This window comes from Crocuta crocuta, unplaced genomic scaffold, assembly GCF_008692635.1.
Source record: "Crocuta crocuta isolate KB4526 unplaced genomic scaffold, BGI_CrCroc_1.0 scaffold139, whole genome shotgun sequence".
NCBI classification, from domain to species: domain Eukaryota; kingdom Metazoa; phylum Chordata; class Mammalia; order Carnivora; family Hyaenidae; genus Crocuta; species Crocuta crocuta.
In genome coordinates, this window is record NW_027533258.1 from 6,374,497 (window position 1) to 6,402,053 (window position 27,557).

The following is a 27,557-nucleotide window of genomic DNA, read 5'->3' on the forward strand; positions in this document are numbered from 1 at the left end:
ATATTGTCACCTTGCAAATTGAAACTAACACCACTGTATGTTAATTATTCTTGAATTGAGAAAAATAAATAAAAAGTTTTTTAAAAATTCCTAACCGGTTAACCATTTGTGGGGAAAAAAGTTACACTCGTTCTCTTGATATTTCACCAATCCTGATTACATCAGGATTAAAAACCCGAAATTAAGGGCACCTGGCTGCCTCAGTGGAAGGGGCATGTGACTCTCTTCACCTTGGGGTTGCGATTTCAAGGCCCATGTTGAGGGGAGAGATTATTAAAAGGAGAAAATTTAAAAAAAAATTTTTTTTTAACCTGAAATGTAAAAGAACAAAGGCCTAAACTTAGGTGCTCAGATGTGTGTCTACAACCGCTTCTGATCTCGGCACAAAGAAAACCTTTCAAGATATGCTAACAGCCAGAAACCGCAAAGGTAACACTGATAAGCGAACCACATTGAAATTCTCTATTGCTGTAATTCAACCACAAAATATGTAGAGTTTAAAGACAAGCGACAACTTCTGGGAAAACATATGTAGCCTAATAAGAAAAGAATTAAAGTTCTCATTATGGAAGACTGGCATCCTATTTAAAAAAACTGGCAACAGATAATACATAAAAGTGGCCAAATATAAGAAAAAAATGCAAAAGTATGTAACTTCCTCAATAATTTTAAAATACTTAAGAAAAATCCCATGAAATTTTTTAACAAATCCCACTTGGGCCTACCAACTCAGCAAAGATAAAACTGTAACATTCTAATGTGGAATGACACCTATTGAGAAAGCACACCATTTTGATCATACATTGTTTCCCCAAAGGCCTTGAGAAGCATGACCCTTTTACACATAGACAAGGAAAGACAGAAAAGAGTTGTGTGAAGAAACAGCTTAAACAGCAGTATTTAGAATACTTTGCAGCAGTATTTAGAATAACAAAAAAATAGGGGCGCCTGGGTGGCTCAGTAGGCTAAGCGCCCGACTTCTACTCAGGTCATGATCTCACAAGTCTGTGAGTTCGAGCCCCATGTCAGGCTCTGTGCTGACAGCTTAGAGCCTGGAACCCGTTTCAGATTCTATGTCTCCCTCTCTCTCTGACCCTCCCTGACTCGTGCTCTGTCTCCCTCAAAAATAAATAAACATTTTTAAAAATTTAGAAAAAATAAAAAATAAAAAACTAAAAAAATGCAAGTAGGCAAAAATAGAAAGTCAGTTAATTTCTAGTGGCTAAATTCATTATACACGAAGACGCATCGACCTGGAAACACGCCTGCAAATGTCTACAGAGCAGACGAAAAGAGGAAGCGCCATGGGATTTCATTTACATAAAACTGCAGCAGGATATATACCCACAAAACAGTTTTTTCCCTTTATGAATGAATGACGGGTAACTAATGCTCCACTTTACCAGTCTGTACTTTATTTTTACTATATTGCGTGCTTGCTTTGGCAGCACATATACTAGTTTTAATATACTGAACAAGGACATAATCTTTCAATAAGAAACACATTTACAAAACTATCAATACTAGAGTTCTTCAAACGTGGAGCTATTTCATTGAACATTTTTAAAAAAACAGGCATAATGCGATGGGATTTCAAAGTCACCAGGAAGTGAAAATATCAAGCCACTGCAGATAAGCTGTTACGTGTACAGACGGAAGAAGTGGCACATGAGCCTCCTTTGGGAATGCACATATATATATGCATCAAGGGAGAAACAAATCATATCTGGACTCTTTCCCTGAATATTCCAAAATGTTTTGCTAGGCAAAAAATATTAGGCAACTGATGGAATGGGAGAAGATATCTGCAAGTGACATATCGAATAAAGGGTTAGTATCCAAAATCTATAAAGAACTTGCCAAACTGAACATCCAAAAAGCAAACGATCCAGGGAAGAAATGGGCAGAAGACATGAACAGACACTTTCCCAAAAAAGACATTCAAATGGCTAACAGACACATGAAAAGATGCTCAACATCACTCATCATCAGGGAAATGCAAATCAAAACCACAATGAGACACCACCTCACACCTGTCAGAGTGGCTAAAATGAACAACTCAGGGAACAACAGATGTCGGTGAAAGTATGGAGAAAGGGGAACCCTCTTGCACTGTTGCTGGAAATGCAAACTGGTACAGCCGCTCTGAAGAACAGTATGGAGGGTCCTCAAAAAAATTAAAAATAGAACTACCCTACGACCCAGGAATTGCACTACTAGGAATTTATCCAAAGGATATAAAAATGCTGATTTGAAGGGGCAAGTGCACCTCAATGTTTATAGCAGTGCTATCAAAAATAGGCAAATTATGGAAAGGGCCCAAGTGTCCATCAATGGATGAAGGGATAAAGAAGATGTGGTGTATAAACAATGGAATACTACTCAGCAATGAAAACGAATAAAAATCTTGCCATTTGCAACAATGTGGATGGAACTGGCAAGTATTATGCTAAACAAAGTCAGTCAGTCACAGAAAGAAAGACATATATTGTAGGATTTCCCTTATATGTGGAATTTAAAAAGCAAAACAGATAAACGTAGAGGAAGGGAAGGAAACATAAGATAAAAACAGAGAGGGAGGCAAACCATGAGACTCGTAAATACACTACTCTAAAAACAAACTGAGGGTTGCTGGTGGGGTGTTGGGTGGGGAGAATGGGCTAAACGGGGGATGGGCATTAAGGAGGGCACTTGGGATGAGCATTGGGTGTCATATGTAAGTGATGAATCACTGGGTTCTACTCCTAAAGTCAAGGCTACACTGTGTGTTAACTAACTTGAATTAAAAAAAAAAGCATCATTAAGATATTCAAAATTTGAGTAAAAAGCTCTTAGGAGAAAAGCATCATAGAATTGACACCCAAGATTATGCAGAGGGGTGGGGGACTGGGAGGGAGGAGCTGTTCCCTAACATTCAGAAATAAGCCTTCAAATCGCTAAAGAAAGGCAGAGCACTGATTACTCAACCACAAACCCACATGTTCAAAGAGGACGACAGAGCTGCCCAAAGACAGTAGCTTCCCAAGCTTGATTTCTGTGAAGTCACAATTCTCGGGGACTGTGTGCACCAGCCGCAGTCGCAGTACTGACTCAAGCGATGGCCGCCTTCCACTGGTTTTTAAACAGCTTTCCTGAGATCGGATCCATACACCACCCAACCCACCCATTTGAAGCACTCAATTTAATCAATGGCTTTTCTCATACTCCCAGAGCTGGCGACCATGACCACAGTCACTTGCAGAACCTTCCTCCCGCCCCGCACTTTCGGCCATCGCCACTTCACTGTACCGCCACTGCCCTCCACGCTACACATACTCATCTGCTTTCTATCACCCCAGGTTTCCCTATTCTGGATTTACACAGAAATGCAGCCATATAGCGTGTTATCTTTGGTATCTGGCTTCTGCCACTTAGCGTAATGTCTTCAAGGTGTATCCATCTCGTAGCCCGTGTGGGTAATGTCATTTTGGTTTGAGGCTGAGTAATGGCCCACTGTACCCCCGTGTGCCCGTTCACCCACTGACACGCGTCTGGGTTATTTCTACCGCTGGGCGTTATACGTTCACGTAGTTATGTGCTATGAACATTCATGTGCAAGTTTCTGGGTGGACAAGCGCTGTCACTGCTGTCGGGAAATTGAGTCCCGGTGACTGGAGCCCTATTGTAGCTTCTACACTGAAATGCTGCGGGACCTGCCAGGACCTTCTTCCAAAGTGGCCGTATCATGTTCTCTCCCACCAACAGCGCGTGTTGGCTCCAATGTCTCCACGCCTTCCACAACACTAATTAGTATCTGACTTGTGGATTCGGGCCGTGCTCGTCAGTGTGAGGTGGGACCTCACTGTGGCTTGAGGTCTCCAATTTTTTTTTTTTAATTTTTTTTTAAAATGTTTTATTTATTTCTAGGAGAGACAGAGTGAGAGAGACAGTGTGAGCAGGGGAGGGTCAGAGAGAGAGGGAGTCACAGACTGAAGCAGGCTCCAGGCTCTGAGCTGGCAGTCAGCACAGAGCCCGACGCGGGGCTCGAACCCACGAACCGCGAGATCATGACCCAAGCGAAATTCGGACGCTTAACCGACTAAGCCACCCAGGCGCCCCTGAGGTCTCCAATTTTTAAACCAAGAAGAGCTGGGATGTAATGGATTGACAAAGCTGGCAAAGCAAGAGCTAACGACCCTGAAGAGCATTTATTTTTTTTTCCAACTGAAAAGCCTAAGTGACACAGTAACATCCTTAACAACACTCCTGAATAAATGGTCTTCCACAGACTAGAATCTCTTGTAGTTATTAACAGGCACGCCACACAATAAAGTGGGTTCCACTGACAAATATCTGCGGAACACTAGATTTAGGAAGGATGTTTTTTCATTGAGGTTTTTCTCAGTACTTTTTAAAAATTTTTTTTAACATTTTTATTATTGAGAGATAGAGACAGAACATGACCAGGGGAGGGGCAGATAGAGACAGGGAGACACAGCATCTGAAGCAAGCTCCAGGCTCTGAGCTGTTAGCACAGAGCCTGATACAGGGCTCGAACTCATAAACTGCAATATCATAACCTGAGCCAAAGTCAGGCACTTAACCAACTGACCCATCAGGCGCCCCCATTATACAGACTTTAAAACAAGACTTTAGGGGGAAAAAATCACTAAAGAAACAGTTACATCTCACAGTAATGAACAAAAGAAACCATGAGGAGAGGGGAAGAACATGGGTTCCAGAATCACCACGTTGTAATATTCAAAATGTCCAGTTTTTCACATCCACAAAAATATAAAGCATGCCAAGAAAATGGAAAGTATAACCCATTCACTGGAGAAATGAACAGAATCTGAACCTGAGGAAACAGAGGCGATGAACTTATAAGACAAACTCAGAGAACCCAGATGGAATGGAAAAATTCCCAGAAGCACACAAATCGCCCAAACTGACGCAAATTAGAAAATCTGAAAAGACTTGTAACAAGCAAAGAGACTGAGTCTGTAATAAAAGCCTCTTAACAAAAATAAGTCTTCTAGGAACTGGCAAATAATTTCTTTACCAGACATTTTGAAAACCTGAATGATCTTCCAAAGGGAAAAAACTGAATACCACTGTTTCAGTCTTATACATGAGTGGAAAATGGAAATTATATCCTGGAGAAAAAAACGTTTTTGAAACAAGGAGACAGAGAGACAGGATATGAATGAATGTGTATCACCAAATTTGTTGAACAAGGATCAGAGGGAGACACAAACACCAACAATTTCCTAGTGCTGGTGAGATAGAAGTTGATTGGATTTCCATGCCTAATAGGCTATTTTAAGAAAGACAAATGAAACTGGTGCAGCCCCTCTGGAAAACAGTGTGGAGGTTCCTCAAAAAATTAACAACAGAACTCCCCTAGGACCCAGCAATAGCACTGCTAGGAATTTACCCAAGGGAGACAAGAGTGCTGATGCATAGGAGCACATGTACCCAAAAGTTCATAGCAACACTCTCCACAACAGCCAAATCATGGAAAGAGCCTAAGTGTCCATCAACGGACGAATGGATCAAGAAGATGTGGTTTATCTATACCATGGAATACTACATGGCAATGAGAAAGAATGAAAGCTGGCCATGTGTAGCAACATGGATGGACCTTGAGGGTGTTATGCTGAGCGAAATAAGTCAGGCAGAGAAGGACAGACACCATATGTCTGCACGTATAGGAGGCTTAGGAGGAACTTAACTGAGGAACAAGGGGGAAAAGAAGGGGGGAAATGGTGGGGGAAAGGGAGAGAGGCAAGCCATGAGAGACTCTTGAATGCTGAGCACTGAGGACTGATGGGTGTGGGGGGGCAGGGGGGAGATGGGCATGGAGGAGGGCACTTGTGGGGGTGAGCCCTGGGTGTTATATGGAAACCAACTTGACAATAAACTATTTGTAAAAAAAAAAAAAAGAAAGAAAGACAAATGAATTGAAACATTTCAGAAAGCACCACTATAAAATGAGCCGTGATTTCTGCTACCAATTAAGACTAAGTATCTTATGAACTAATATAGATGGGCTTTTATCACAGAATGAGAGGTGCCAGAGGAAATAAGATAGGGAAGCAGATGTGACTTTTGAGAAGTCTCTTCGTGGTGGAGAACAGCAGACGGGAAGCATGAGAGGCCAGTGGGTGAAAGTATCCTTCAAAAATGAAGAGTATCAACTACACATTTGGCGTGGGAGACCAAAGGAAAAAGCTTAAGAAAATGAGCTTCTGTTTTACCAATGTTTCAATTGCTTAGATGGGGGAAAAAGCGTGTCTATGAGCATCTCAACTAATACGATAACCTAACATGATGTGCTCTGTGATGGGATGTGACACGGAAGACACAGCATCAGCGACATGTGCATGATGAAAAAACTTACAGCCTGAAACTATGAGGAACCGATAATCAGACAAATCCAGAATGTGGGATGTTGCTGGGAAATCTGTACATGAAGTACATAGTAGGTGATACCATGAACTTAAAAAAAAAATTTTTTTTTAATGTTTTTATTTATTTCTGAGAGGGAGAGACGGTGTGAGCAGGGGAGGGTCAGAGAGAGAGGGAGACACAGAGTCCGAAGCAGGCTCCAGGCTCTGAGCTGGCAGTCAGCACAGAGCCCGATGCGGGGCTCGAACCCACGAACCTTGAGATCATGCCCTGAGCTGAAGCCGGACATTCAGCCAACTGAGCCATCCAGGCGTCCCTGAAATTCTTGCTAATCATTTTAGGTTTGTGTTTTGGGTGTGGTGATGACACTGTGGTTACGTAGAAGAATGTGTTTTTTCTCAGCAGACACACGCAGAAGTGCTTAGAATGAAATTTATCGGCCACCTACTCTCAAATGCTCCAGAACACATACATACAAATGTAACCGTATCTATATATGTGCACATATAGATGAGGAAACGTGGAGGCTGCAAAATTTAACTACTGGTTAATGGAAAAGCTTGTGTTTCAAATCTACATTTTATACACTTTTGATGTTAAATAATCTAAAAAGATGGGCCACCTGGTGGCTCGGTTGAGCATCCAGCTTTGGCTCAGGTCACGATCTCACAGTTTGTGGGTTTGAGCCCCACGTCGGGCTTGCTGCTGTCTGTCTGTCAGCACAGAGCCCACTTGGGATCCTCTGCCCGCCTCTGTCTGCCCCTTACCCACTGTGCTCTCCCAAAAATAAACAAATACTTTTAAAAAATAAAAAAAAAATCTAAAAAAGAAATCACAATTCTTATAGAGTAAAGATAAAATAATAAATCTTAAATAAAAAGACAAGATATGGGTGCCTAGGTGGCTTAGTCAGTTGAGCATCTGACGTCGGCTCAGGTCATGATCCTGCATTTCATGGGTTTGAGCCCCGTGTCGGGCTCTGTGCTGACAGCTCAGAGCCTAGAGCCTGCTTCAGATTCTTGTCTCCCTCTCTCTCTTGTTCCTCCCCTATTCATGCTCTAATCTCTGTCTCTCAAAAATAAATCAATATTAAAAAGAGTGAGAGAGAGAGAAGATACATTTCTGATACCTCCTGTGAAGAGGCATCAAAGACGAATCAAGCTGTAATAAAATTCATGTGGTCCACACTCTTGCCCATCTACAGGATTCGCAAGACTCAAATGGACAGAAGCATTTCATTTAGTCCAGGAAGGATTAAGGGCAGAGAAGTTTATGATCTGCCTGCTGACTCAAGAGCTGAAGAAGCTTAGCAGGAAATGAAAAGTGCTGCCCCTCCTGGGCCTGTGAACCTTATTTCTACTCAAAAACTCAAAGTCTCTTTCTTTCTTAAAAAGTCACCTGAGGACAAACATTTAGCCCCCACTGTACTCCAATGAGCTTGCTAAAACCTGCATAAATCAAACAGAATTCGTCGTCAGTGTCACACAGCAAAGGTACTTAGGCACCTTAGTGCTCTGACAAGCCCTAAAAATGAAGGCGACTGCTTCTAGGTAATTCTCAGGGCATCATCACTAAATGTGTAAATCACATGAATTCGCAAATGCTCCGTGTTTAATATGCTTTATTTCTTGCTTTTGAAATTGTTCCATTTATCCCTAATTATATGATGAATGCAAGATCTTCCAAATGTCCCCAATAATCTGCCTGCCCAGCCAACATCCACAGAGCCCAAACTGCAAATGAAGGTCTTTTTTTGTACGCACACACGTGCACACATGCACAAACACACACAAGTCCATAAAGACTGTGGCCAAAGCTGCTGAATGGAATGATCCAATACTCTGCACACCCTACATGTCACCACTTAACGAGCAGTGTGATGGTCCCCAAGGAATCATGGCCACATTAAAGAAGACGCCAACAGGGGCGCCTGGGTGACTCAGTCATTAAGCGTCCGACTTCGGCTCAGGTCACAATCGCACAGTCTGTGGGTTCGAGCCCCGCATAGGGCTCTGCACTAACAGCCACATCAGAGCCTGGAGCCTGTTTCACATTCTGTGTCTCCCTCTCTCTCTGACTCCTCCCCCACCCCCGCCGCTCACGCTGTCTGTCTCTCTCAGAAATAAATAAAACATTACAAAAAAAATAATAAAAAAAGAAGACACCAACACTTAGGGGAAGTGCTTCCAATATAGACACTACATTTGCAATCAAATTTGGATGAAAATCCAGCCTGTATGAACAGTAAATCCATATATACAGGGGTAAGGTGAGTGTGAATCATGTAGACAGCTAGTGTAAGTCTGTCTCCATGAAGGACTAGTGGAAGTCGTGTCCGTGGATGGCTAGTTTAAGTCCATGTCCGTGGACGGCTAGCATAAGCCTGTGTCCGTGGATGACTAGCATTAAGTCTGTGTCCATGGATGGCTAGTGTAAGTCAGTGTTGGTGGACGGCTAGCAAAAGTCCATGTCCGTGGACAGCTAGTGTAAGTCTGTATCCATGGACAGCCAGGGCAAGTCTGTCTCCGTGGACAGCCAGTGGAAGTCTGTCTCCGAGGGGAAACAGGCTCTAAGCTGTCAAATACCCAAGACCTGTACCCTTGAATTTGTCAGCATGCTTCATCTACCTCCAAAGAAGGGACCGACACTATCCAGAACCCAGCCTCAGATTCCTTCAGACACTGTGAGCTCTACTAGGAACTCCGGGAATGCCAGTCTCCATTCTTCTCCAGCTGGAAGAAATGCATCCCTGAGTGGCTCAGGACACATTCTCCACTGTTAACGGATGATGTGGACCCATGACCCCTAGTATCCCTGGTCCTATAATGTTATCTACGACAGTCAAGAGAACATATGGGGTGCCTTCTGAGAACCACTGGGGCATCAGTGGAATAAAGGAAGACAAGGACATAGTTTCATGGAGAAGCTAGAACCTTAGGTTTGGCTTTTAGGGGAGAGGAGAATAGTCCAGCATGGTAAAACTGCTGACCAGAGGCAGACCCCTGAGAAGGAAAGCACCAAGGGGCAGGGGCTCTCGGCACAAAGACTATCAAGCAGGACGATCTGGCCTTCGCACTTACTGCCATGTATGGCCTACACCCAGCATCTCTTGTCTTGGCAATGGAGTCCACCAGCTGTCCACTGATGCCAAAGTCACAGAGCTTAATATTTCCACTCCTGTCCAGAAGAATATTGGAAGGTTTGATATCTGTAAGAGAGAGACAGAGGTCATTCCATGTACAAATGATCGGTTATATGAGCTATATGCTAAAGCGCATTAAAATTACTGAAAAACCTTAGATAATCCAAGTTTCAAAAGTCAGGTGTTTAAGAGGAGGAAAGTGAGGAAAGAATGCTCTGAATGCCGATGCTTAAAACTTCAGGATCAAAATGTTTCAGAATAAAAGTAGGCAATCTATAATGCTTTCTTTGTTTACATCAAAAGACTTACATTCATTTACTTGTTTCAAATGCATTACTTGCTGGTCAAAATGCAAAGAATGAATTTAACCTACAAGAGTAAACCAAGCTACTTTACAGTATGGCAGGGACTATCCACCTACACGTGAACTATACAAACTACACAGCCACAATTTAGTTATAAAGTCAAGCTTCATCGAACTTAGGAAAGTATCCAGTCCAGTCCACCTCAAAGATCACAGCTTTGGGACCGAAGAAGCAAAGACTCAAAATCTGGGTCCGAAATTCACAATGTGAACTGCAGCAAGCTGGTCGACTCGCTCGGCAGCCACAACTTCCTCTTCTACCAGATGAAAACAATTGTTAATTCACAGGGCGCTGGACATGAAAACACCAGATGCAGTACCTGAACTTTATTTGTACTCAATAAATGCATCCGCTTAGGAATCCTTTCTCCTTGAGAGATTTTTCTGACCTTAGTTTCCCCCGACTAATCCCTTCTTGGAGTCATCCTTGAGAAACCAGATTCATTTCCACCCCTTCCAAAGTGTGTGCCTGCTTTCCTGCAAATCTAACAAAGCTTCCATTTGGTTCTCCAAGTTTTACAGTCCTGCCAAATGGGCCCCTAGATTTTCACCCTTCCTCAGAGACAATGAAGTCACCATTGGAATGTGCTAGATCCACTGTCTGGCCAATTCTCCACCTTTGCTCATTAATTCTCTACCCCTGTCTCAATGCTTCTATCGATTTCACTGTCGCTAACATGCCTCAATGAATAGAAAGCAAGGATAAAAATAAGGATAAGATACAAAAACATCTGTCTATACCCAGAAGATGATCTCCAAAAAAATTCAAAAAAGCTCTCTTACCATCACTGACAAAGCTGACTGCCTATCAAACACCTGTCCTAAGCGGCCCATCCCTTCTAACGGAATCTGCATTTCATTTTATTGAGGTCTCCATCCTCCTCTTTGTAGCTCTGACCCCACCTTCCAAAACCGGGGCCTCTATGGTCCAAGCTTATCAGGGTCGCCTGTTGCGCCTTTGCCAGGAACAAGCTTAAGGTAAGGGCACGAGCCAATTCTGGTGAATGAGACCAGAGAAAACACTGGAGAGACAGAAGGAAGATTTTCTGGCTCCTAAGACAGCCAAACAGGAAGAGAAAGAGCTTCTCCAAGAGGCTGTCACATCCACAAGTGATGCTGGTGACCTGCTGTGGAGTTACCACCCTGAGGACACAGCCATCATATTAAGAAGAGGGGAGTCAAAAGAAGGGAGTTTGAACCCAAAACATACCGGGGTTGGAGCCACCCTACCCTGGGACTTGTCAGGACAGATGGTGAATTTCCTTGAAGTTTAAGGCAGTAATCAGGGTTTTCTGTTACTTGTGATCAAAAGCACTCTTAACTGTAGCCAAAAGGCTAACTGATCACAGTGGACTGAAACAAAAAAAAGACTGCTATAAAATCATCATTTCATTTATTAATAGGAAAACCGAAGTTATTTTTGAAGCTTTTCCCTTTCATTCAACTACTCCTCTCATTCAGCTACTCCTCAGGCTGACTTACTGCTTTGCTGTGATTGGCAAGTATCCTCGAGAGAACTGTTCAATGCCCTAAAGGGAATACTCTCATAGGTGCAAAATACAGCCAGAAAAAGGAAGGAAAATCCCAAAACGAGAATGAGATGAACAGCAAGAACAAACTGATTTTGTTTAGGGACTTAACCCTACATGATTTTAGGCCAAAAGAGGAAATAAGAAGCCTACCGACTATTATTTTTAACAAACATTAAGCCACGCAAAATTAAATGAAATATTCTGATGCTCAAGGCTAACTACTTTCAGTGGTCCTGAGTCAACACCAAATGAAAGTTACTTAAATAAATGCCCCAATTATTAATTTCTTTAAGTGCTAGAATCCATGTTTCCTAGAGGGCAAGGTTTTCCACTTCTCTGAATATGACCTTCTACTTTCTGTCCTATTTACTGTGCGGCTGAACCACACACTGCCACCTACTGTCCTGGATTTGTCCACTACAAGTGTCCTGAGGACAGTGAGCTTGCGCACTTCTTCAAAGCCACCATCACACTACCCTGAGCCTCGCAGAGTAATAAATACAGCAATGGTGTAATCTGTTTGCTGAATTAATCTCATAATTCCCCCTGACTTTCAATAAATCTACATCAAATGTTTACATTCAGACTTGTGTCTAACCAGGCCGAGATGACTATGCAAATACAAATGCTTTTGATGAATTCCAATGTACGTTAAAAATTAAAGCATCTCTCTCTATTTTCAAAAATATCTTCTACAGTAAAGAGGAAACACCTGAAGGGGACAGTAACATGACTTTAAAATGCTCCAGATGATGGGCTTCAGTGGGTTTAAGCTTCCAACTTCAGCTCAGGTCATGATCTCACAGTTTGTGGGTTTGAGCCCCACATCGGGCTCTGTGCTGACAGCTCAGGGCCTGGAGCCTGCTTCAGATTGTGTCTCCCTCTCTCTCTACCGCTCCCCTTCTCTCACTCTCTGTCTCTGTCTCAAAAATACATAAACATTAAACAAAAATTTTTTGATGCTCAAGGTGGGCATCTTTGTGGCTCAGTCGGTTGAGCATCTGACTTTGATTCAGGTCATGATCTCATGGCTTGTGGGTTCAAACCCTGCATCAGGCTCCATGTCTGCCTTTCTCTCCTTGCCCTTCCTCCCCAGTTCATGCTCGGCCTCTCAAAAATAAATACACATGAATGAATGAATGAATGAATGAATGAATGAATCAATGAACTGATGGATGATGCTCAAGCTACCATCCTCCACATGCTGTCCCCAGGACCACCTTTCCGCCCATGTGTATACACACACAGAAACAGTATCCATAAAGTAAACGAATAGCTGGTTTTTAGCTAAGAATAATAGAACTTACAGCAAAATCTATTTTAATTTCTAAACTCAATATATGAATAAGTTAAACTAAAATTTATAGAATCCCAAAGGAAAAAATACATTAAATTAATAAGTTTTTGGGAAAAAATATACTAATAGTGTTAGGGTACATATAATATGTTTTGCTAAAAACACAAGTGTTTCAGGAACGTTTAGAGAGTGACACTGTAATTTTCAATAATGTTTTCCTACTAAAGAAATTTTATAGATTAGTTTCTAATCTATAAAGAATGATTCCTACCCACCTCTGTGAATGATTTTCAAGTTTTCTTTTAAGTGGTTTAGTGCTTTCACAGTCTAAGGAGAAAAAACAAAGATGAGATAAATAATCAATATCCTTTTAATCAAAGAGCACGCAGTTTATCACAGGTAACAGTCCTGGTAGCCCTTTATAGTCTATTTTTAAGCTTCATTATTTCAGTATTCTGTCCACTGTTTACATTAACTAAATGACTATTTTAGACCTGAGACCTTAGTCACTTTTACATGCTGGTCCCCGACAATTAAAAGAACACAGTAACTTAAAACTTTTCAGTAAGTCATTATAAAGTTGTACGCTTCTTGCACCTTCAAACTTTCAAGAATGGAAATATTCTGTACAAGAGAGTCCATATAGTCTGGGTGTGTTATGGCCTCTAATTTAAATGAAGTTTTCCCAAATTTCCTTGCTGTCTCCTAATTATTCATCCCTCTTCACTCGGTGCAAAGCCTTCCAAGTAACTTTGGCAGACCTGAAGTATCTCTGTTCAACCACCATGGCAATATATGCAGAATTGACAATATTGTTTGATCACTGATTTCTTAGGAACGCAGGGAACAGGGCTTGAATTAAAGTGCCCACAATCTCCAGCTAAAAGAGGACTAAAGAAGAGGCCAACCATTTGCTATCAAAGGTCAAGTCTCTGTCCCATCAAGCTGCTGGGTGTCAGGAACATAGAACTTGCAATGTTTCAAGCAGCTAAGCCTCTTGTGTTCACTGGTTGTTAATTAGCAAGAAGAGATTTAACACAAAGTAATTTTAAATGTTGTGCTTAAGAGGAAGGATGATCACCAAGTCTGGAAACGCAGGCAAATATATAGTAAACAACTGACGAGTGTTTCTATATTACATACGCCGCAATATACAATAAAATAATTTTGCCTGTGTTTCCCAACTTCACGACCACCCTGGTGCATGGCGGTCAAGAGCAGGCTTCTGGGATGGGGCTGCCTGGGCCTAAATCATGCACCATCCACAACTGTATGGAGTTCAGAGCAAAGTAACTCTTTAACTTCTCCATGCTCCAGGTCAGTCATGTGTAAAAAGGGGGTTACCCTATTTACCACAGAGAATTCCTATGAAGAGAAAATGTTGTAAGATCTTAGCCTGACACAAATAAACATTCAATAACCATTAACTATTATCATTATTCTACTACTGTTGCATTAAAACTATTAGGACTACTGGGTTTGGTATATTAGTGGGAGAGATGACGAAATTTCATATATATTCCCGAGAATAGACAAGCTTCTAGTGTAACTCAGCTTCTTTTTATAAAACCATATGAAAGGGTGTATAACTTAACATTTAGCTCATAAAATATTTAGATTTATGCATCAATTTATCTAAATAAGTTAAAACATTAATGAGACTCAAGGATCTCAAGATTATGACGACTAGCATTTAATCTGATTTCTAAAATTCTAATTATACACACACACACCTTGCTCGACTAAAATATAGTTCAGAAACTGCCCATATATTTTTACATTAACCATTAATGATTAAATGGGATGAGCTGGCAGCTAGCAGATAGATTATACAGAAAGTGAAGGACACAGGAAAAGAAGAGGTGGGAAATTACATGCGACCAGAATATTTACCCTACAACTTCCTAGAAAACTTAATTTGCACATCCACTAACCTAAGTCGTGTCATTAGCTCAAATTCTTAAGGGTTTCTGAGAATCCTACTCATTTTACTCCACTGAAAAGAACTCTGTGTACAACTCTGGTCAGCTGAAAGATTCAGAGCAAGAAAGAAAATGACAAATTCACTTTCAAAACTACAAACACATATGTAAAAGAGTACCTCTCTTCTTTCTGGTAGTCTGGTGAAAGTGACCTGACACAATTAGTAGCAATGTGGGTTACTGAAATTGCTAGGCAAAAATTTAAATAGTTTAGAGGGGGCAGTTCAAAACTTAAACTACAGGAAATATGTGTTGTCTAAGAGTTTCAAGGAAGGGACCTCAAGGGGACTGCTGTAATTCTGATTAATTCAGAGACAATGGTGAGAATACAGCCAATTTAAAAGTAGGTAGAGCAATGCGGCTAAAAAGGAGCAGAAAATCTCTTTTTCTGGTCCTATTTACAATGCAATCTATTATGGTTCATTGTGATTTTAATGAACAGAATATTATAGTTTTTACATAGCATATATTTTGAAAATTGTTCTTATGGCTCGTATCAGTTACCCCACAAAGGTGATTTTGTTTCTTTTCCTATTACAAATGATTTTCCAGGAAGGTCAAAACCATTCTGTGAAGGACACTCAGATACATGCATTCAAAACACCAGCACCATCTTTATAAGAAGTATAGACAGAATGAACAATGTGAAAACCAGGTACTTACTGCTAAAGTGATTTTGCCTAAAATTTCTTCTGGAATAACATCATCTAATACACTATATACATATTTGTAAAACTTATCAAACGAGGTAGACATGAGTTCCATACAGATCCAACAGTCACCCTATAAAATAACAAATATCTGTTATTCCTTTACATCTCAGAATTAAGTACTATGTTTCCTTTACTTAAAACAAAACTACAGTGAGAGAAAAAGCAACCTGAAGTCATTTCTGGTTCTTCCTTAAAGCCCTGGGCAGAAAAGTAGAGTCTCCTCTGTAAACCCAAACCTATTCACCCAATGTTCCCACTCTTAACTGTAAACACAGGAACAGTCTTACGCAGAAACTTTTATGCTTTTATAAAAAGTTCCAACTTTCCCATAATTAAATACAGATATAGAAAATATGTGGCAAACAGTTCGTTGTCACTACCAAAGAAAACCGATGACAGTAATCTGGAGGTTCTAGATCAGCTTCTGAAATTAGTGAACAAGGAAGAATGAAAATACGTCAGGCAAACCCGATGCCTCCAACCCTCGCCCAAACGCCCCCTTCTCAGGGGCTGATGTTGCAAACGCAGGTTATCTGCTCTCAGCCTCCCCTTACCCTGCTCTGTTCTGTCCAGCACTTCATCTTCTGATAGAAAATACAACTTCTTAGCTATGCCTGTCACCCCCTCACCTGCCTAATGCACCCTCCACCGGCACATGGTTTCAGGACACATTCCCGAAATGAATGAACGCTACAATTAAACGGGATCATTCAAAACCTGCTGGCAGGAGTGTGTTTTCAACCAGTCAGAAGGCAATTCGACAGTAACACGAGACACAGAAGTGTTCGTGCCCTTTGATAAGAGCCATCTCGTGGCTGGAAATCTAATTAAACAAACAGTCCATAAATTCCAAAAATGAAAAAAAACAAAAAAAAACAACAACCCAGAAACAGAACTGGAAAGCGCTGAACTAGCTCACAAGAGGGAATGGTATGCTAGCAAAGGGATTATCTAACGTGAGGTGACTTGGAAAACTACGTGGTTCTCGCAAGATCTGCCTGAGAGCACACAAGATGCAAGCAGACACCACCAGCCAAGCGCTGTAAGAGGACGTGTACATATGAACATGGACTCCAGAGGACCTTGAGAATGAGGACAGTTATCTGGATGATGACGAGTCTGCATGTTGTTACTAATTTATGGACCCAGCCGCATCTGGGCAGATTCGCGGCCACTAAGCTCCTATCTGGATTGATTATGTAGGAGATTAATGCCCGAGAAAGCAAAATGGCTTGCCCAGGACAACATCCATCAGTGACAGAGCCATGAACAGAACCCAGTTTACGGAACTCTGGCTCCCCTCAACACCTAGAAGCAAGGACCCTTTGCGTACACGTATGAAGCATACGCTATGATGAATACCGACACACTTGTTAACGATGCTCTCATGAAAGGACAGATCACCTACCAGAACATTCATGTCGCTACCTGGCTTCACGGAATTATTTGTAAAACATATTTGACACAGTGAATTTCTACTTATATTTTCTCAAAAACATTTTTTTAATGTCTATTTTTGAAAGACAGAGAGAGACAGAGCGCGAGCAGAGGAGGCACAGAGAGAGAGAGGGAGACACAGAATCTGAAGCAAGCTTCAGGCTCTGAGCTGTCAGCACAGACCCTGACACCAGGCTCGAACCCAGGGACCTGAGTTCGATCAAGACCTGAGCCGAAGTTGGACGCTCAATCGACTGAGCCCCCCCACTACTAATACTTGCTTTACTGAAGTATTTCTTCTCTCTCTCTGTGGCTCTTTTTCTTTTTGGGTGCTCTTTCAGACTGCTGTTCACCAAGGGCTGAGTAGCACCCTTCCCCCAAAACAAACACTTGAGTTTATTTTAATCTGAAGATGCCATCTCAATAGATATTCTAAAAAAAATTTTCATTAGAGAGAAAGATCACACATTTAACTCCTCTACTCAGAAAAACAGTAAGGAAGGAATCTAACTTCAGCAGTACAGCGAAATGGAAAGACCGCGGATATTAATTAGGGTCTGAAAGGCCTGACTTCTTAACAGATGCCCCCCCCACTTACGCAAGCTTGGGCCCCCTCTCCATTCCTCCTCTAGGAAGTAGGGCTGCCCCACCATCCTCAATGGACTAGGATAAAAATCAAATGAGTTAACATATGTAAAGTACAAAATAAAGTATTTTGGCAGATGCCAAAAAATGACACTTAAAAAAATGAGGGGAGAAGGAGGGAAAAACAGGAAGTCAACCAGGAGAGAACAAGAGACACAGGACAGGGAAATAAAGGTAGGAAGGAAACTAGAAATGGCGGTGGGGGGAAGCAATCAGCTCCAGAGACAGAGAGATGTTGTGGTTACTGAGGCATATAACCTAACGTAAACTGATTTCTTCAGGCAGTTCCTTTTGACTGTGACTGAGAATAAGTAGTAGCAGCAATGAACTGCATTAAAAAAAAAAAAAGTGGGGAGGGACGGTCTGAGGTTACCCAAAAAGCAGCGACAGCAACATTACTGTCATGGTCAAGCACGGGATGGGAGACTCACATGACTGAAATGTGAAAGTAGAAATTACTAAATATGCATTTACAGAAAAGAAAGGTGAAGGATGATGAACAACTGAACCACTGAGATCAAGATAAGTGTTCACAGAGATAAGAACCAGATAAAACCAATGATATGCTTATATGCCTACAGTAACCACTGTGAAAACAAATTGTTTAAATTTATGAGCGCCTGGGTGGCTCAATCAGTTAAGTATCCATCCGTCTTCAGCTCAGGTCATGATTTCAGTTTGTGGATTTGAGCCCCACATTGGGCTCTGTGCTGACAGCTCAGAGCCTGGAGTCTGCTTGGGATTCTGTGTCTCCCTCTCTCTCTGCCCCTCCCCTGCTTTCTCTCTCTCTCTCTCAAAAATAAACATCAAAAAAGAAATTTTTAAAGACACCACTCACAATACAAAGAAAAACTATAAAGCACCTAGGAACATACCTAACAAAAGAAGCAAAACATTGATGAAAACAAGTATAAAATTTGACTGAAGGATATAACAACTGACCAAAGAGAGACGCAAAGCATGTTAACAAATATGAGGACTCAAGATCATGAAGATGTCAATCTCCCCCCTAAACTGGCTTAAGAATCCAATTAGATTCTAATCAAAATTATCACGTATCTTATAATTAGGATTATAAGCTGATCCTAAGACATATGTAAGAAAAGCAGAGCCAAGAATGGCCAAGACAATTTTAAAGAAGGGAGCCTGATCTACTAGGCAAAGACTTTTTATAAAGCTGTGGAGCTGTCACGATAAAAGACAGTGGTACTCATACGAAGGGGGAAGTAAAAAGACCAATATGACAGATTCAAAAGATCATAGTACACATGGAAAAATGAAAGATGATATAGATGTAGCAAAGAACAGTCAATGAATGTTGCTGGAACCAGTGGTCTTCAGATAGGAAAGAGTTAAATTAGATCATTACCTCAGAGCTTCACAAACATAGATATAAAAAATCCAAATGGATTTTTTGGAAAGTAAAGGTTTAAAACTTTTTTAAAAAAGTTTATTTGTTTTGAGACACAGAAAGCAAGAGAGCATGCACATGCAAGTGGGGTAGGGGGCAGAGAGAAAGAGAGAGAATCCCAAGTAGGCTCTGCACTGACCAAGGCGGGGCTCGAACTCAGAAACGTGAGATCCATGATGTGAGCCAAAGTTGGACACTTAACCGACTGAGCCCACCCAGGCACCCCTAAAACCTTTTTCTAAGAGGGGCACCTGGGTAGCTCAGTCAGTTAAGTGTTCAACTCTTGATTTCGGCTCAGGTCATAATCTCACAGTTTATGAGATCAAGCCCCATATCGGGCTCTGTGCTGACAGTGCGGAGCCTGCCTGGGATTTTCTCTCTCCCTCTCTCTTTGCCCCTCCCCTGCTCATACTCGTGTGCGTGCACTCTCTCTCTCTCTCAAAATAAATAAATAAACATTAAAACTTTTTAATAAGAGTTCTTCATGACTTCAGGGTAGGAAACAAATTTCTTTCTCAAATCACACATGAAAAGAATAAATCACCAAGGATAACATCTGCTAAATTGAACTCCATTATAATGGGAATCTCCCCATGACAAAGGATACCACACCAAAAGTTCAAAAATAAGACAAAAGCATCTATTTGGGTACAAAGAATCAGTACCCTGAGTAATAAAGCACTACACTTAATTAGGCAAAGACAAAACAGAAAAGAAACAAAAAACAAAACAAAACAAAGAAAACAAAAAAGAAAACCTAAACACACGCATAAAAAGTTCTGTACCTTGTCAGTAATTTGGACAATGTCATTTTTAAAGTAAGATATGAGGATGCCTGGTTGGCTCTGTTGATTTTGGCTCATATCATAATCTCACAGTTCATGAGATCGAGTCCTGCATTGGGCTCCACACTGACAGCACAAAGCCTGCTTCGGATTTTCTCTTTCCCTCTTTCTCTGCCCCTCCCCTGCTCGCTCACTCTTTCTCTCTCTCTCTCTCAAAAATGAATAAGCATTAAAAAAAAAAAAAAAGATACTACTTCAAACTCACCCAAAAAACAAAACATTTAGAAATACCAAATGTTAGCAATGAGATCTGTGACAATAAATGTGTATGCCTTGCGCAACAACTACCCCCTCTTTGTTATATTCCATGTGCCCAGCTCAAACTACATTTCCCTGTCTCCTGTGCAGAGAAGGGCCGCCAACAGCATGTCAACACAGACAGTTGGATGAGGATTCCAACTGGTCCAGGAAGGTCCAGGATGGACCTTTGGGGTCTTTCCTCTTCTCTTCCTGTGTATGGACATCACAGTGGAACTCTACAAGCCAACTTGGCCCACAGGACAACCTTACCAATGTAAGCCACAAACTCAGTAAGCCACTAACGGTCTCCAGTACTGACACCTGTGTACAATTCCTGACAGGGAAATCCTCCTTCTTAGTAGAGGACCATGGGGGAGAAGAAGGAGGGAAGTAGTGGGGGAGAGGGAGGGAGGCAAACCATGAGAGACTCTTGAATGCTGAGAACAAACTGAGGACTGATGGGGGTGGGGGCGAGGAGGGAGATGGGCATGGAGGAGGGCACTTGTGGGGATGAGCTCTGGGTGTTATATGGAAACCAACTTGACAATAAACTATTTGTAAAAACAAAAAACAAAAACAAAAACAAAAAAAACCTAGTAGGAATACAAGTAAGTACAACCACTGTGAAGAGAATTGTGACAATATCCACTGAGGTGGAAATAGTTCATATGGATTTAACCTAGCAATTCTAACTCTAGGCGTATGCTGTATGGAATCTGTAACCTAAGCTGCCAAGGAGATATGCCAGAAGAAGTTCATTGTTATACTGTTTAATAACTGCAAAAAACCAGAAACAACCTTTTTGGGGATTGAAGAAATGTAAAAAATGGTGTACTTAATCATTAGAATGCTACATAGCAATTAAGATCAATTAACCAAATCAGGGGTGCTTGGGCGGTTCAGTTGGTAGAGCATGAAACTCTTGATCTCAGGGGTTGTGAGTTCAAGCCCCACATTAAGCAAAGAGCCTACTTAAAAAAAATTAATAAATAACATAAAGTAATTAATTACCTAAATCTATATATTAAAGATCTATATTTATTTGTATGGATGAATCTTGAAAACTATGCTAAATAAAAAATGCTATCAGGGATCCACACAGGAAAATTTCATTTATGTAAACTTTATAGATACATACATCAGTACTATGCATTATTTAGGAAAAAATACATATATGGAAAGCCTAAATAAAGAAGTTGAAAAAGTATTTACTTCATTAGAACTGTAAAATGAGAAGGGGATTAGGATGGGACCTTCAACCGTATCTATACTTTAAACACATATAAGGAGTAAATATGCCCAAGTGCTAATCTAAGGTGGTGGGTACACAGTAATTCCTTTGTAATCTTTTGGTATGTTTGAAATATTTCATAGTTTAAAAAAAGCAAGAACTACCTTAAGAGACTAGACAAAGATGACCAAATTAAATGAAAATATGCAAAAAAAAGGAAGGAAGAGTGATCATAATGAAAATATTTTTACATATAAAAGAAAAAAACAGGTGTGCCTGGGTGGCTCACTCGGCTAAGCATCCAAATTCGGCTCAGGTCATGATCTCATGGTTTGTGGGTTCAAGCCCTGTGTTGAGCTCTGTGCTGACAGCTCAGAGCCTGGAGCCTGCTTCAGATTCTATGTCTCCCTCTCTCTTTGCCCCTCCCCCACTTACGCTCTGACTCTCTCTGTCCCCCCAAAATAAATAAACATTAATAAAAAGGAAATAGAAAAACAATATAGAAAATTCTAATGACAGAAAATTAATGCAACTAAAAGCTGGCTCTCTGAAAGACTAATAAAACTGATAAATCTCTAGCCAGATTCCTCAGGAAAAAATAGAGATGAAATTATCTATTCAATTGCCAATTAATTTGACAATTCCGAGGAAAGGGACAAATTTCTCCGGAGAAACAAACTATCGAACATCACTCAAGAAGAATGGACAACTTGAATAGAGCTCTATCTTTTAAAGAAATTGTATTTGTAGTTAAAAATGTTCCCACAAGGAAAACTCTAGATTCACATGGCTTCAAGGGTGGATTCTACCAAACATTTCCAGAAGAAATAATACCAATTCTCTACAAATTCTTCCAGAGAACTACAGAAAGGGACTACTTTCCTGCCCATTTTATAAGGCTAGCTTGGATACACAGATACAAACCAAAATGCTGATCCAAAAGCCAAACAAAAACATTACACAAAAGCTACACATCAGTATCTCTCAAGACCACAGGTATAAAACACCTAAATAAAATTTCAGCAAACTCAATCCAACAATATATTAAAACTCTAACACATCATAACCAAGTGGATTTACCCCAGAAATGCAAGGTTGGTTTAACATATGAAAAGCAATCCTTGTAACTTACGATATGAAAAAAAGAATTTCTCTAACATCATACAATCACCTTAAAGATGCGGAAAAAGAATGGGACAAAAGTCTAACATCCATTCCTGATTTAAAAAAAAAAAAATCTCAGCAAATTTGGGGCACTTGGGTGGCTCAGACAGTTGAGCATCCAACTTTGGCTCAGGTCATGATTTCATGGTTGGTGGGTTCAAGTCCCACGTCAGGCTCTGTGCTGACAGCTCAGAGCTTGGAGCCTGCTTCGGATTCTGTGTCTCCCTCTCTCTCTACGCCTGCCCCTCATGCCCTGTTTGTCTGTCTCTCTCTCTCTCTCTTTCCCTCTCTCTCTCAAAATAAACATTTAAAAAAATCTCAGCAAATTAGGAGCAGAAGGGCACTTCTTCAACCTGATAAAGAACAGCTACAAAAAACCTACAGCTAACACCACCCTTCCTGGTGAAACCCTGAGTGGTTCCTCCCTTAGGTCAGAAACAGAACAAGGTCCAGAACAGAACAGAAACAGAACAAGTCCACTCTAACTATTTCTACTCCACAGCGTACTAGAGGATCTAGCCAGTGCAAGAAGGCAAGAAATACAGAAATAAATGCAACCCAAACTGCANCTCCTCCCTTAGGTCAGAAACAGAACAAGGATGTCCACTCTAACTATTTCTACTCCACAGCGTACTAGAGGATCTAGCCAGTGCAAGAAGGCAAGAAATACAGAAATAAATGCAACCCAAACTGCAAAGAAGTAAACTTTGTGAACTTTGTTCACAGACAATATGATAATCGATGTGGAGAATGTGAGGGAGTCTGCCAAAAGCTACCAACACTCACAAGTGAGTTTAACAAGGTTAGGGTAGCCAAGATAAACAAACAAAAGTCAATTGTATTTCTTTATATCAGTCACAAAACAAGAGGAGACAAATTTCTTTAAAATATCATTTACTAAAGCATCAAAAAATATTAAATACTTAAGGATGAATTCAACAAAAAAAAGTGATAGGGCTATAAAGTGAAACCTATAAATAGTGCTGAGAAAAATTAATGTAAATAAATGAAGTAAAATACCAAGCTAATGGGTCATTAGACTGAATGTCATTAAAATTTGATATTCCTCCAATTGACCTCTGTAGATTTAGCACAATCCCAGTACATTTTGCCAAAACACTAACAAATTGGCCCACATCAAAATTAAAAAACTTCACCCTTCAAAAAAAATGTCGTTATGAGTATAATGGCTAAGCCACAGATGCGGGAGCAAATATTTGCAATCATATATCTGATAACAAACCTATATCATTTTTAAAAATTTTTAATTTTTTTTTTTTAATTTATTTCTGAGAGAGAGACAGCATGAGCAGGGAGGGTCAGAGAGAGAGGGAGACACAGAATCTGAAGCAGGCTCCAGGCTCTGAGCTCACTGTCAGCGTAGAGCCCAAGTGTCGGGCTCCAACACGCGAACCATGATATCATGACCTAAGCTGAAGTTGGACGCTCAACCGACTGAACCACCCAAGCGCTCCTTTTAATTCCCAAAACTCAGTAAGAATCAAAAAACCAAGTTTATAAAAAAAAATGGATAAACGTTGGAAGAGACACTTCATCAGAGGAGACATAAGGTTGGTAAACAATCATGTGAAGGGTTGTTAAACAGCATTAGCCACTAAAGAAACACAAATTTAAAACACAATGAGATTCTGGGGTGCCTGGGTGGCTCAGTAGGTTAAGCAGTTTAGCTTCTGACTTTGGCTCAGGCCACGATCTCACAGTTGGTGGGTTTGAGACCCGTGGCAGGATCTGTACTGACAGCTCAGAGCCTGGAGCCTTCTTCAGTTTCTGTGTCTCTCTCTCTCTCTCTCTGCCCCTCCACCACTTGCATTCTGTTTCTCTCTCTCTCTCAAAAATAAATATTGAAAAAAATAAAAATAAATAAATAAATAAAACACAATGAGATTCCAGTATACAACAGTTAGAATGGGCTAAAAATTAGAAGGACAAAGAGTCCCAAGTGGTGGAAAAGATGTGGAAGAAAGAGAACTCTCATACATTACTGTTGAAGGTTGAAAATGTTACAGCTACTTTGGAAAACAGTTTCAAGTCAAACACTCACCTACTGCATGATCCAGCCATTCTACTCCCAGGTATTTATTTCCCCAAGGGAAAGGAAAACATAGGTCCCTTCACAGACTTGTACACAGATGCTCAGAGCAGCATTATTTGCAATAGACAAAACCAGAGGCAATCTAAAAGTCCCTCAGCAGGTAAAGAGGTAAAACAACCATGGTGTATCCCCACACCAAGTGGAAGACCACTTCCACTACTCAGCAAAAAAAAAGGAACTATTACCACACACCACAACAGGAATTGCAAATAATTATGCAGAGTGAAGGAAGAGAACACATACATACTATAGGATTCCGCTTATGCAAAATTCTAGAAAGGGCACATTCATCTATAGCGGCAGAAAGATGCACGGTGGCAGAAGGGACTTGTGCATTATGTACAGGGCACAAGGAAACATGTGAGGGATGGAAATGTCCATTATCTTTTTTTTTTCTTTTTAAGTTTATTTATTTTGAGAGAAAGAGAGAGCAGGGGAGAGGCAGAGAGCAAGAGAGAATCCCAAGCAGGCTCCACACTGTCAGCACAGAGCCCAACACGGGACTCGAACTCACAAACCATAAGATCATGACCTGAGCAGAAATCAACAGTCAGACACTTAAACAACTGAGCCGCCGTGCCCCAGAAATGTCCATTATCTTGATTATGGTGATAATTCTACACATGAATACACTTGTTCACACATATGGAATTGTGCACTTTATTGCACGTCCATTTCAACTCCATAAAGCTGTACTTAAAAGTCACAAGGGAGAAGGAAAGGAAAGAACATGAACAGCAGCAGGGATAGAAAGGGAGAGGAGATGAAATTCAGCCAACAGCACTGCCTTCTATATAATCCAATGAACTTCTATAATCACAAGTCACTCAGAATAGTATTTCCTAAACTAGAATTTCTCCAACCTCAAAAGATACCTGAAGTAAGGACTTCTGCACACTGAATTGTGAAAATTTATGTTAAAGGACATTTTTTAAGTGATTCTAGGTTTCAGCGTTGATAAGGTAAAGGGTAGGTGCAGACCTTTATGCAAACTACACACTAAAAGTTACGTCTATGATTCAATACTGTCAAGCTCTTTGTTTTCTTGTCTATGAAGTGTGAAAACGAGGTGAGAAACCCATGCAAGTAGATGTCTTAGTAATGTACCTACGTCAAATCCAAGTTGTACTTTGGGCTTTTTATTTGAGTTCAGTTCCATCAGAGAAAGAAGTGCAAATGGTCGGAGACAATGGCAAAAAACCTAGTTACGAACTTCAGTATGACATACTATCCGTTCACGATCTGAGCAGAGCTATGGAACTTTCACAGGCTCAGTTATCACCCAAAGGCAAGATGAATCTCTGCACAGGAGCTGCAAGAAGAACAAATCTACCATCCTGCAAGCTCCTTGACTGATGGTTGACTGAACCAGACCGTGGACCGATGTCCTATCGGGCACACAAATCATGAAATGAAACATTCTGGCGGGTTCCTCAAGGTGACAGGAACCAAAAGCCATTTGTCTTCCTCACAGCGGCAGTTAGGGAAGAAATCCAGACTGCATCCACTCACTTCTGCTCTTTCCCTTCATAACCCAGAATTGTGTGTCTATTATTGGAACTGAAGGCCACATCACCAAAAAGATCCTTTAAAGTGGTCGCCTTCAAAAGAAAAATGCTTGGGGCGCCTGGGTGGCTTAGTCAGTTAAGCGACCGACTTTCACTTANGAAAGAAAAATGCTCCTCTAAACCCTTATTTAATCTTAAAAATTTTAACTTTCGTAACATCAAGAAACACACTCTGCCTATGCATTCCTTAAAGGTGAACTTTCTGCTTCAGAATTCCATTCTGTATTATTCAGAAAGTCCCTATTACTTCCTGGCGGGGGAAAGCGGCGGGGGGGGGGGGGGGCGGGGGGGGGGGGGNTAGTTCCTAAGCCTTCACCTGATCATACTCAAAAACTGTAGCAATGTTAAAAAGTAAATTGCTTTTTAATTTTTTAAAATATTTTTAATGTTTAACTATTTTTGAGAGAGGGAGACAGAGCATGAGCAGGGAGGGGCCAGAGAGAGAGGGAGACACAGCATCTGAAGCAGGCTCCAGGCTCCAAGCTGTCAGCACAGAGCCCGACGCAGGGCTCGAACTCAGGAACTGCGAGATCATGACCTGAGCCAAAGTTGGATGCTTAACCAACTGAGCCACCCAGGTGCCCCAGTAGATTGTTTTTTTAAATGAAGCTGAAAGTTCCTCATCCCTGGACCACTTGGTCCATAACAGAAAGAAGAGGGAGCTTTTTGCCTGTGAAGTCCCATCTCTATCACTTCATGGCTATGTGATGCCCATCAAATCAGTCCTCAAACCTCAGCCTCCTCTCTGGAGAAGGGGGATAATGCCCCCGAGCCCTCTGAGACTGGTACCAAGAGAATATATGTGAAAACTCTAGAATATTCGATAGCTGCTTGTGCTTAGAGCTGCATACTTCAACTCCCTGCAACCTCCCTGAGATCTAAAACGGAATTTTCCCCAGCTGTTCATAAGAAAAGATGCAGATACTGTTCAGACCCTATCCCAAGCTTTTCTGTGTTGTTTCTGGTGCTTTGCAATCATGGGTATCACTCTGCCTTCTATTTGTAAAATCAGACGTCCACACTGTGTAGGCTGGGGTTACACGCTGAAGTGTGGCTTATGGGAATGATTAAACAGCGGCCACGAGAAATAGGCTGGGTTGGGCCAGCACTCTGGGCGTGAGCCACAGCTAAGCCTGAGCCGGCGGGAGTCCAGAGGGGCAGTGAATACAGCCCTGGGAAAGCGGATGTAGAACCCGGTCAGGATGGAACCTCCAGTCGAGTCTCTAAGTAACTTCTGTCCTGCAGAAGATGTGACGAGAAAAATGGCCAGAGGGCTTAGTGATTATGAAGAATAAATCCATGGTCTGGGGGAAGAAGAGAGGAGGAGAGGGCAGGAACCTTGGGCCACATGAAGAAAGTTCCAGATTTGTGACCTTACAAACAGCACGACATTAGGTAACACTGTGTCCAGGATACAGGTGCGTTCCTGACCACACGATGCGCACTGTTGCGATGAAATACCAACGTGCTACAGCAAAGAAAG

The 27,557-nt window shown here is 41.2% G+C and overlaps 1 protein-coding gene across 1 annotated transcript in view; it reads right to left on the minus strand.

The window, feature by feature from the left end:
• The window catches only part of MAP2K4 (mitogen-activated protein kinase kinase 4), a 123,531-nt gene that overhangs the window by 25,943 nt on the left and 70,031 nt on the right, over window positions 1–27,557 (minus strand). The window contains exons 6-8 of the mRNA XM_077746718.1: window positions 15,371–15,490; window positions 13,001–13,052; window positions 9,471–9,598 (exon numbers count right to left, since the gene is read on the minus strand). Of these exons, the coding sequence (XP_077602844.1) occupies window positions 9,471–9,598; window positions 13,001–13,052; window positions 15,371–15,490 (300 nt within the window). The remainder of the gene's footprint in view (window positions 1–9,470; window positions 9,599–13,000; window positions 13,053–15,370; window positions 15,491–27,557) is intronic.